The following is a 12,511-nucleotide window of genomic DNA, read 5'->3' on the forward strand; positions in this document are numbered from 1 at the left end:
AAAAAGGGACAAAATGTCAGCATGAGTAATGTTTTTCCATCCACTCAGGCATTTATATATATGAACATATTTGTGGATTTTTCAAAGAAATATCTTCTTGCTTTTTGGGCTGAATCTGCAAATAAGGCACTCAAATCACTACATAACAGTATCCATAAGAAAACAGAAACCACGTGACACTGAAATGGTTACTAAATATAGATGTAGTGTTAGGTATTCTAATTATTAGAAAAGTCTGCTAGGAAATGGCTTATGTAAGCTTCTTGCTTCAAAATATAATAATTTTAGATATGAAAGTTACTCATCTCTGATGAAAATTCTGGACTACATTACCATTGAATAAAATATTTATTGTGATTTTTTCTCTTGGGACATAAGACTGTTTATTTTCCCTAGCTCTCCAAATGATACAGTTGCCGAACCTCTTTCAGCTGGTCTTGCCTGAAAATGATAAAGATTAAAGATATTAGAAATAAGTAAATATACAGCTCTAATTAAACCCCTTAATGCTGTCTTATGTTAACAACAAATCCCCCACCCTAAGTAAATAAACAATAAAAAGTAAATAGAAACATGAACCCACTAAGAAAAGTGATTTGTCTTAATAATGTTACCTGTGAATCATGGTATTTCCATCCTATCATGTAATAGATCTGGTATGTGGCAGGTACCGAACCATCCTCATTTCTGTACATTTCTATAAAGACAAATAAGGGTTAAAGTCTGAAAAAAAGGCAAGTAGGAAGAAAAATCTGCTCAATAAAAGTCATCTCCTCCAAAGAGAACTGGGTATTAGGATACTTGTAGGATCCTGAGAACGTCTCACATGACAAATCCTCACCCCTGAGAAGAGGACAGTCAGGAAATAGTAAGGGCTGTTTGGAAAAAGGATACGGAGCTACAGGATCTGTGTTTTGAAAGGAAGGACAAGAAATCTGATGGCGCCTTAACAAAAAAGGAAAAAGCACTGGCAATTTGAAGGGATAAACACGATGGGACACAAGTTCCTCAGGAGGCTGAGGTGGAGAGCAGGGGCAGCCCCCTTACCTCCGTACACCGCTGCGGCCGCCAGCATCGTGTTTCGGTGCAGCAGGGCTTTCCTATTCCAAGCACAGTTGCTCTCCCCCATACCTAAAAACACACCACAGGCAGTTTCTGATAACTCAGCAAATACCCTGAGCAGCTCAATATCACAGATTTAACTCATCTCATCCAACAGTATACCCACCTCTATTCTCTAATAGTCACATAAAATAACCTAAATAGTCTTATTTCCCTCTCAGATTGTAGCTAGGCTTCTTAGTGACTCTAAGGTAAATTACTTGAAGCTTCTGGATATTAAGAGAAGTGAAGAAGTCAAACTTCAGGCGGCAAGCCCCACAAACACACTTTACTTGCCAGCAGTGGTCTAAATTAGGAAGCCAGCTGAGCAAAAGCAAGGCGACTGGCCCTCCAGGGGAGTCATCAAAAAATGGCAAGTGCCTTTCCAAGGATGTCACATTTTATGTCCCTTTTAGCTGCCCTTCGAAGGAAGACAGGACACTGCTACAATGCCTCACTCCTTCTAAGCCATAAATGTAAGCAAGATCATGAAACTTGAAAGAGGGGTTTGAGACTCCTTAGAAAGTACCAAAACTACGATGTGTTTCAGATTTTACAATATTTTACCAATCTCAGATTGAGAAAGACTATGTGCATTCTTTTCAGGGGCACTTTTTTTGATGTTGTTGAGGAAGATTCGCCCTGAGCTAACATCTGTAGCCAAACTTCCTCTTTTTTTGGCTGAGGAAGATTCACCCTGAGCTAACAACTGTTGTGAATCTTTCTCTATTTTCTATGTGAGCCGCTGTCACAGCATGGCCATTGACAGACAAATGGTGTGGGTCCACGCCCAGGAACCAAACCCACACGGCCAAAGCAGAGCACACCTCTGTGCTTAACCACTAGGCCACCGGGGCCAACCCAGGGGCACTTCTCTTAATGTTTTAAAATTTATCTTTAGATTTCTTTCCCTCCAGCTGGTAGCTACAAGCTAGGTTAATATTATTCTATTGTTCATTAAAAATTAGTGTTGTATATTTGATTTTTCTTTATGCATATACTTAAAATTACTTTGAATGGCCTTATTTTAAACTAGTCTGCAAAATTAAAAGTTTCAAAAGTAAAATCTTTTATATTTATTCTCAATATAGATGATCAAAAATCAGTTTCTTAGTTTTGGTTTTCTACTTTGACAAAAGAAACAAACTTCCCAATATCAGTGTTCTTTAGAAGCTTAAAAATAATCTCCCAAGTTTTTAACGACCTTATTAAAAACAATCAACAAATTAGCTGTAATAAGTAACCCTTTTTCTTCTTTCCCATCCCAAAAGGTTCCTATTCTTCCCTAAAATAATAGTTCTCTGATACTAAAAGCCATGTCCCGCAACCTGTGAGTATAAGAGCCCCAATTCATGATGAACAATAGACATACAAACTAGTAGATTAATCATCATGAAGAAGAAGGATGTTCTTATTCTTGCTATCACGAGCAGATAGATACTCTTAGACCAATCGCTCTGGGTCTGTAAGGTGGTCAGACTAGATGATCTCTAAAGGCTTCTAATGCTAACATTTTAGACTCATTACATAATCTAATTTAAAAACATTCTCCTACATAGTGAGTATCAACTATATGAAGAGATCAGAGGTAAACTGGAACTCATATTGGAAGAGTCTATTCTTGATGATGGCTGTGGTGCTTTCATTTCTGCTTAACTGCCCTTGCTATGACAGACTTACAAATTAATAGAGGCAACACCAATGGAAAACAGATTTTTTTTTTTTTGCTCAGGAAGATTAGTCCTGAGCTAATATCTGTGCCAATCTTCCTCCACTTTACAGGTGGGTCGCCACCACAGCATGGCTGACAAGTGGTGTAGGTCTATGTGCAGGATCTGAACCAGCAAACCCAGGCCACTGAAGTGGAGTATGCCAAACTTAATCATTATGCCATGGGGCCAGCCCCATAATTTTTTTAATGTAAATATTTACTGCACTAGAAATTTTAAAATGCCTTCTAAATAACTGGCATTAGGATATACTAATTAAGATTATTTGGCATAATACTCTTTCTGAGACAGAAATTCAAGAGCACTACTGTACAGCATAGTTAGAAATTCTGCTGCTAGGGAGAGCAAGAGAAGTACAAAGCACATCAAACTTCCCTTCTCTCACAAGAGAAGTGCACAGCCATATCAAATTTCCCTTCTCCTTGTGGAAGGAGCAGTGTAATGTGGTGCAAAGAGTCTAGACTTTGGGATCACAATCCCAGTTCTGATTCTTAGGTAACCTGGGGCAAAGTCATTTAACCTCTATTAAACTCAGTTTTATCATCTTCAAAATGGAATGATAATACTTCATGATGCATCATGGTAGACCTTTACTGAAGACCACATGGGAAACACATTGGGGGAGTTCTGACCAGCTCTGGGCTTTGGGATAACAGAAAAATCTGGGAAGCAGGTAATTAAGACTCTCACAGTGTTTTTAAGGGTAAGTTCAACTGCTTATAAAAAAGTCTAATTTATTATGGTTTACTAGGAACAATACTGAGTATTGTCTAAAAAAATAACTGAACTTACCTTAAAACTACTGTGAAAGCCTCCAAAACTTTTCATGCATTCATCAGCTGATATGCAACTTGTTTTGTAAAATTAGGTCAACGTTCTGGACTGTTTTCTGTGAATTAATAATAATGGCAGCTTAAATGAGAAACACCACAACCATCAAGAAAAAAGTGTAACATAACGTGAGCTACCAAAACCAATTTGAAGGTAGTATCTTCCAGTCTGCAAAGCACCACACCCGAAAATGTCCCAAGCTCCTCTGCTCCTCCCATCATCCCCGATCACTCATCTTCCCATCTCAGTTGCCGCTGACCTTTTCACAGTAGAATGGTTGAGATTTCAGGATCTGAGTCAGGCTGCTACACTAGCCTTAAATCCTGGCTCTACCACTTTCTAAATACGTCATCCTGCAAGTTACTTCTTTCTGTGCCTCAATTTCCTGATGTGTAGCAAGAGAAGTTAACCATGCTAGTTCTAGTCTTACCTTCCTCATAAGATATGCCCCATAAACAACACTGGAGGGTGAACTCTCTAACACACTAACCCGACTGTCTCTTCTCTGTGCAAAATTCTTCCAAGACACTACAAGGCTCACCTGATAGAATCTAGAAGCCTCTGATGGACTATCCCGCATCACTTTCCATCAGCTCCCCAATCTACATGTTCAACCAATAGTGAATTATTGTACACTTCCTAACTAGGAAAGTAAAGGAAGTATGTATCCTCTTATATCTCTATCATTTTACACAACCCATTTCCTTGGCTTGGAATGCAATGTCCTCTCCACCCTGCCCCTCCCCCCCCCCAACCTGCACCCACCTGTTCATTCTCCTGGCAAACTCATTTTAGCTTAGATGCTGCCTCTTCCACAAAAGCACCCCTCACTCCCTAAGCAGATTTAGGGACTTTTTCTCTTGTGTTTCTCCCTGTGCTTATAAAACAGTGATCTCATTTTACAGTTAAATGCATATGTCTGTCTATCCTAAGTCTCTCTTTCTCTCTACTAGAGCATAAGCTCCCTGAGATCAGGAACTATGTATTTCCATCACTGGCTCAGTGGTAGATGCTCAGTAAATGGCAAGTGAATGAATACAAAATCAACCAGTTAATGTTTATATCTACTTAGTTAAATATCACTTTTACAAATTATCTTTAGATAATTCCTCTTAATCCTCCTAAGGATAAAGAAGTATCAAAGACTAAAACACACGATTTATGTAAAAGGTGTTACAGTAAAAATAAGACAAACACTGGCAAAGCCTCTTAAAGGTAAATATTAGGCAACTGTTCTTCAAAATAATGACCTATTTAAAACCCTTAAGGGAAGAGGGGGTCATCAACTGGGAAGGGGCACGAGGCAACCTTTGGAGGGCTGGAAATATTATATATGTTGGTTTGGCTAGTGGTTAAAAATACAAGCAGCTATACACTTGAGATTAGTGCATTTTACTAGAGATCTATGCTAACTTCGCTGAATGCAGTATAAGACTCTGGATTCAAGTCATAACTCCAGATTTAGTGAAACCATAGACAAGATACATAACTTCTCAACGTTTCAATTTGCTCATCTATAAAATTAGGATATTAGAAAACCTCACAGAATCGCACCTAGAACAGGGTAAAAACTGTATTTTTAAATCAGTGGGCAGTAACCTTTTCCAATTGATAGGTCTAATTTCTAGTCTCTTTCTTTTTTCTTTCTTGAAATGAATCATGAGTGCAGGATTTATTTTACAGCAGAACAAAAGCAAATGGCGTATTTGGAAAATATTTTTATCACTAGAGTCTGAATGATAAATCACCAGCCCAGCACCATCTCTCAAGTCTTCAGGTGAAGGGGCTCTGTGATTATATCAGGGGGAACCAAGTGCTCGGGGCAGCACTGGGGAGGCAGTATGTGATTTATTATTGGTCCCCTGTCATCTTGGGCATGCATGCTAAGGCTGCCAATCCCTGTATTAAACTATAATGAATGAAAAGTAACTACAATAGTAAGTTTTCAGCTACACTTCTTTCCTCTTGCAAAGTTGATAGAAGCACCGTACTCAGAGGAGGCTAGATAATGGGTAAAATGGATCTGTTACAAATGAGTAGCTACAAAAAAACAGCAGAGTCAGTTAAGAGAGTGCTAGAGCAGGAGTCAAGAAGGCAAGAGTTTGGCACCTAATTCTTCCACTAACAGACAAGTATTCTCTTTGGGCCTAATTTTTCTTTCTTGCAATACAGGGATAAAGTAGTTACCAGAGGGCTATTGAGAGAAGCAAGTGCAACAATGCTCATGAAAAACTATAAATCATCTTATTAACTTTTCGGGATCCAAATTAAGGCTCCCCTACGTAAGTGTAGTTCCAGTTTCATAGAAGACACCTTTAATCCATTCAGCTTCCCCCATTCATCAAAACTGTCTGTGCCATTTGTGTAATACAAAAATAACCTCATAAACTCTCCTGAGGTAAACTGAGCCTCTCCTTTGAGAAAAATCCCTTCTCCAGTAGTTCTCTCAGTAGAAGTTTACTTTCGCATAGCTCACCTCTTTAGGTATAGGAAGTGGGGTGTGTGTTCCTCTTGCTCCTCAAAGCCTCTTCAGGCCATTACTTCTCCACCCTATTAAAAACCCTTGCCCAGCTGAGATCCATACCATCTGGCCATAACCCTCTCTCATTCCTGCTTGCTGTGACATCAGGTTCCTAGTCCCCCTTCTTTCATCAAAGGGTTTGGCACCTGGCTCAGTTTCCCTCTGTGCACCAAGTCCTGCCACCATTCTGGTGACTTCAGTGTTAATAACCATCAAGTAACACAGCCTCTAAGATTTTTTAGTCTCCTCCTCACTAATGGACTTCTCCATCACTCCACCTCTGCCATCACACATGTCACATGTCCGAGACTGCGTTATCACTTGTAACTGCTTCACTTTCAAAATCATCAATTCTAATGTCCCATTTTCTGACCATATTCTCCTGTCCTTCAAGCATGTTCAGGTACTTTAATCATGATCATTCTCTGACCACCCTGGGATCGCTTGTGCACATCTCCTCTGCTTTCTCCCAATCCATTAGCGCATTCTTTTTTTTCCCCCCTACTTCCTCTTTCTTCCAGCTCAGATCCTTTGGGCTATTATTTCAACTACACTCTTGGAATTATCTTTTGTCTTTGTCTTTTTGTCACTTTCAATGAGCAAAGCCCCAATTCAAACTAACCCAACTATCTGTTTTGTGCCTTGTCCTAAGCTACCAACTATTGTTGGATAAAGTCACAGATGCGTTTGACCAACTTCAGATGCACCCTTCAAATTTTATAACTTTCCCTGATCAATTCAGCTTCCTATTCTCTACAATGACTATTTCAAATCCGCTCCACTCCATTCATAAACCTCTGATCTTTTCATTCTCAGTATATGACCCTATTTTCTGTTTGACAAAGAAAACAGATCCATTAGATGGGAACTTCCTGCTATCAGACATAAACACCTATGTCCAGTGGCACTAACCCTCCCTCGTTCCTTCTGTAAGTCTCCCCTCCCTTTATCCAAGGTCAATCCCTCCCCCAGGTCTTCGTATCTCAGCCCCTTCCACCTTCTCAGCTATTTGACATCCCTTCTCTCCCTTCTAGAGTCACTTCCATGGAAGCACTTAGATTCTTCCAATCAGCAGTTAAATAAATTCACATCTTAAGAGAAGACAAAATAAAAAGCTCACCCCCTCTGACACCTGGAACCTTTCCATCTCACATCTCTTCACAGTCAAACTTCTTGAGAGAATAGTAGTTATTTTCTGTCTCCAGCCCCTCACCTTCTACTTAGTCCTCATCCTACTCCCATTACATCTACTCCCGTAACTCCAACAAGAGCTCCCACCACTGTCACCAATGACCTTGTTCCTAAATCTAGTGGATTTTCTTTTCAGTATGTATCTTGCTTCTCAGCAGCATTTGATGCATCTTTGTTTTGAACTCTTTCCCTTGGTTTAGGCAATTCTAGACTTTTTTGCTGTTTCTCCTTAATACCTTGCTGTCTATACCTTCTCAGTCTCTTTGCAGGTTCCTCCTTCTTTTATGCAGTCACTATACATTAGGTTCCTAAAGGATCAATACCAGGCCACTTTCTCTTCTCCCTCCATGCTCTTGCTCTAGGCAATTGCTTCAAATACTACCTATTCACAAATGAGTCACAATTTTTAACCAGGCCAGTTGCCTCCTCTAAGCTATATACCCACATACCCAACTGCCTATTTGACAACTCCTCTCAGATATTTCAAAAGCGCTTTAAACCCAACATACCCAAATATGAACTCAAGAGCTGTCCCTGCCCATACTTGGTCTTCTTCAACTGCTTCCTGATCAATGAAGGGCACCATGTATCTGGTTATGTGGGCACAGCAGTTATGTTTGAAATGTCTTTCCCCTACATTGGCCCACATATAATCTACCAGCAACTGTCAAATTTACCTTCTAAATATCCATAGAATGCATTCACTTCTCCTTCTCCATTGCCACCACCTTAGTCCAAATTACTATCATTTCTCACAGAGCTTTACAGCAATAAGTCTCCCTACGAGTTTATCTGTCAATCCATTCTTTTCAAAATACAAATCTGACATCTGAACCCCCTCCTACCCTCTTCTCATTAAACTGCCTCAAAGGGTGTTTTAAGATAAAGACACATAATCTTAACAAGGACTATGTGACCCTACTGCATGATCTCTGGTCCCCATCTACCTACTAGTTTAATCACTTAACTCTTCTTTTTACTCCCTGTAGTCTAGCCAAAATGCCCTTCTTTCAGTTTCTGCCATGCTCTTTCTTGCAACAGGGCCTTTGCACATGCTACTCTCCTTGCCTGTGACTCACTTCCCTCCCTTCTTCACCTAGTTACCTCATCTTCATTTTTTCAGAACACAATCATCACTTCCTCAGACAAGACTTCATTGACTCTCTCTGACCAGGACCTATCCCTTTTACAAACCTCACTCCTAAACTAACCCAACTACCTGCTGCTTTCTTGTGCTTGGACTTGAGCTGCCAACTGTTGCTAGAAGAAGTCACTGGTGTGTTCAATCATCTTCAGATGCTCCCTTCAAGAGAGTCCTGCCATCCTTTTATAGGCAGTCACAGCACTATGAACCTCTACATCACGGCACTTACCACAATTCTAATTTAACATTTATCTTTGTGGCAGCTGCCTGATGTCCGCTTTGCCCATTTTATATTAGAAGCTCCATGAAGACAGTCTGCTTTCTCCTTACCCAGAATATCCCTAATGCTTACCCCCAGTGCCTGCCAGAGTCAGCTCTCAAAATATTACTCTTAAATGGAGTCTAAAAATCCTTTAAAGTGTCTTACCTTGTAAATCTTCCATCAATTCAAACATTCCAGGATAGTTAACTTGAATTTCATCAGTGTCCTATTTACAAAGAAAAAGGAATATTCATTTGACAATCATCACAAAAAATCCAGATTTGAAAAGAGGTCGTAGAGATTACCAGACCAACCTTTCACGGTAAAGGGATCTTCCTTACAACATTCTTCACAGATGTCATCTGGCTTATGCTTGATTTATGAAGATTTCAAATTGCAGAATAAATATTCACTATTCTATGAGAAATCTTCCTAAAATTCCATCAATTGGTTCCAGTTTTCTCCTTGGGAACAACACAGAGGAAGTCTATTCTGTACTCTGCAAACCATTACCCTCTTCTTCAAGTCTTTGAAAAGTCTCCCAAAACACCATAATTTTCTAGGGATGGGGGTTAATTTCTAGACAAAATTTATGGATTCTTACATGTTCTGACTACATTTCTCTGTACATCGGCAACATCAATCTCTCTCCTAAAATGTGGCATCCAGAATCAAGCCAAACAGGGTCATCTCCCAAGATGTATTCATTCTACTTCTAATAATGCGGCAATACTGCACTGGCTTGTTTAGGGGGTGGGCACACTACTGGCATATACACTATTTTTCAAATGACTATTGGTTAATGATGCCCTACCCCTTTTGAAGACTGATACAGGAATTTACTATTAGTACAGTGGCAGAGACCACTGATGCTCCCCAAATATCCAGGTGTTCCTTGACACTTTCCAGCCTGAAACAGACATTACTGATGGCCAAAGAAAAGGGGTGGGGGGAAGCAAGTTGGTAAAGAGCTAATGAGCCTTTCCCAGGCTATCTCTTCTGCAGTGGTGACCTTAGAGTATGCAAAGGCCACATGGCACAACTACAAGATGGAGACAGGCTGCCTAGCCAGCGTGGGGCTGTGATATGATAAAATTCTGTGTTAAGCACTAAGATGTAGGAGTTTGTCTATATTGAAAACTAGCCCTAAATACAGGATACATACTTCTTTTTTTTCAAGTTTGCTATCAAAAAGCTGCGTGTATCTCAAACTTCATCTTCTTTGCACTACCCACTTTTGAAGTGTCTAGATTTATGTTCTGTAACTTTACCTAATGTGTTAACTATTCTTCCCAATTTTAGACTTTAATGTTGCACAGAATCAAGTACAAAACCCAAAAGAACACATCAAAAACACCCATTCTAATTCCTAAAGAAATGCAAAACAAAATGAACAGTTATCTTTATTTTGTTTTTAACCTTAGTGATACAAAACAAAAATATAAGCAGGAACTTTCATACACTGCTGATGGGGCATGTAAATTTATGATACCTTTTGGAGAGTAATTTGACTTTATCATCAAAATTTGAAATGCACAGATTCTTTGACCCAGCAATTCCATTGCTAGAAACTGGCCTGACAGATGTGCCAAGATTATGTGAAAGGAAATTCATTGCAGCATTGCTTGAATGAGTAAAAAAAACAAAAAAACTGGAAACAATCTAAATGTCCATTTGAGAAATGGTTAAATAAAGTGTATCTATTCAATGAAATACTATGCATGTGTTAAAAAAGAATGTGGGAGATAAATATTTGTAGAAGGAGATTTCCAAGATATATTATTGACTTAAAAAATCAAAAGAGTACATAGAGGAAAAACAAGAGTGTATATATTATTGCATATGGAGGTTAGCTATATAAATATATTCTGGTCTACATGGAAAAACTGTTCTGAAAGGATGTGCAAGACAGTTAACAAAGGTCATCTTTGGGGAGGGGACGGCTGTCAGAAGTCAGGAGGAGGAGACTGCTTTCACCTTAGACCTGCTCTATTTATTTCATTCTCTCTATACATTTTCTTATTTCCTTTTTTTAAAAATGTATACATGGATCAGGTTGTGTGTGCACTTTTTATAAGATCATCCTGGGCAGCCCACTTATTTCTTCTATGTACTCTTCTACATTAACTATTTTTAAAAAGAGATCCTAAGATTAAAAACAAAATTCCTTCCAGACTGATACCTAGTCATTAAGCAATATCTTTTGGGGGAAAAAAATCTTCAGTGAAACCAACTACAAGCACATCTCAGTCAAAAGAGTACCACAATAGCTTTGTCAAAAGCCTTCTCAATTAAGATGAACCACATCTGCTGTTCTCTCCTAATATACTAGACTGGCAGCTCTACTCTAAAAGAAATGAGCTTCATTTAGAATGCCAATTAACTCTGAAAATAATTCACTAAGAGGGTTATATAAACATAAATATATTATGTTAATTTGACTTGATTTCACTTTAAAAATAAAAATCCATTGCCATATGTCATATGCAACATAAACCTGTATAATCGATTATATAAAAGCTTTTTTGGATGGGAGTTTTAGAAAATGAATTAGCATACAATGCTAATACAGCACTTTAGAGACACTGTATATGTCTTAAAAGAGGAATAAATTTGTATAGATTTATTATTAAATCAGCAACTCTCTAATTTCACACACTATAAAGAAGGCTCTACATCAATATTTTTGTATTATATTAATGTTTGAGTCATTCAGCTCATTTGTGGAGAAGAATATGGAAGATATTCTGAATTAATAGATCTCCCAATTAACAGAAATGTAGGCTTTTAAACACTATAATGTCAGGTTAAACTTCTTCTTTTGTTTTTTTTGGTGAGGAAGATTGGCCCTGAACTAACACCTACTGCCAATCTTCCTCTTTTTGCTTGAGGAGGATCGTCCCTGAGCTAACATCCATATCAATCTTCCTCTATCTTGTATGTGGGATGCCAACACAGTATGGCTTGATGAGTGGTGTGTAGGTCTGTGCCTGGGATCTGAACCCGTGAACCCCGGGCAGCCAAAGCGGAGCGCACAAACTTAATCACTATGCCACTGGGCTGGCCGCTCAGGTTAAACGTTTTTAGTAGAAATCTTTCTAAAATGCACAACCCACTTTATAACTGTAAAAAACTGCATGTGGTTAACATAATTTAACTTTCTTTTGATGACTCAGAAGTCTTATCTTTTTCTTAATAGGCAACAACTTTTGACTCCCCTAATATTGCTGCCTAACCTGTATGATCTGGCACAAATTCTTTAACATCACCCCATGAACATTTGCACTATGCTTCTCTGTGTGACTCATGTCCCTTACATTCCCCCCTACACTTTTCAGTGGCATTACATTCCCAGTCAGAAATTCTTTTTTTTCACTTCAGTTTGTAACATGGCAATACAGGAGACAACTCTTAAGAGGGTGGACTATAAGGATAATCTTTTCCTTATTATAAGGAAAGTAAATATTAGACATTAATGCTTTAAACAAGTAGTTTCTGATCTATTTTCAGTCATAATACTCTCTCAAGATCTGATGAAAACTATGGGCCCCTTCCTCCACATTCAAAAGACAAAAACCAAGTTTGTGTACAAACAATGTCCCAGTGTCACTGGACTCTCTACAATCTACTGACAGGCCCTCTATAAATCCAAGAATATCAGGCAGGGATTTCTGTCTGTTCATTGCTGTATCCCAAATATCTAGAATAGTGCCTGGCACATAGAAGGTACT

The 12,511-nt window shown here is 38.8% G+C and overlaps 1 protein-coding gene across 3 annotated transcripts in view; it reads right to left on the minus strand.

Moving 5' to 3' along the window:
- Positions 1-329: 329 nt before the first annotated feature.
- Positions 330-12,511, minus strand: part of NDUFAF5 (NADH:ubiquinone oxidoreductase complex assembly factor 5) — a 32,064-nt gene continuing 19,882 nt past the window's right edge. For 2 of the 3 annotated variants that reach the window (XM_014832766.3, XM_044747979.2), the window contains 4 exons: positions 8,946-9,006; positions 1,048-1,131; positions 615-697; positions 330-441 (listed from right to left, as the gene is read on the minus strand). In XM_014832766.3, coding sequence (XP_014688252.2) covers positions 349-441; positions 615-697; positions 1,048-1,131; positions 8,946-9,006 — 321 coding nt within the window. In that variant the 3' untranslated portion in view covers positions 330-348. Of the gene's footprint in view, positions 442-614; positions 698-1,047; positions 1,132-3,623; positions 3,721-8,945; positions 9,007-12,511 lie in introns of all 3 variants that reach the window. The other variant, XR_011494550.1, reaches the window with a different exon arrangement.

The sequence above is a fragment of the Equus asinus genome, chromosome 15 (assembly GCF_041296235.1).
Source record: "Equus asinus isolate D_3611 breed Donkey chromosome 15, EquAss-T2T_v2, whole genome shotgun sequence".
NCBI classification, from domain to species: domain Eukaryota; kingdom Metazoa; phylum Chordata; class Mammalia; order Perissodactyla; family Equidae; genus Equus; species Equus asinus.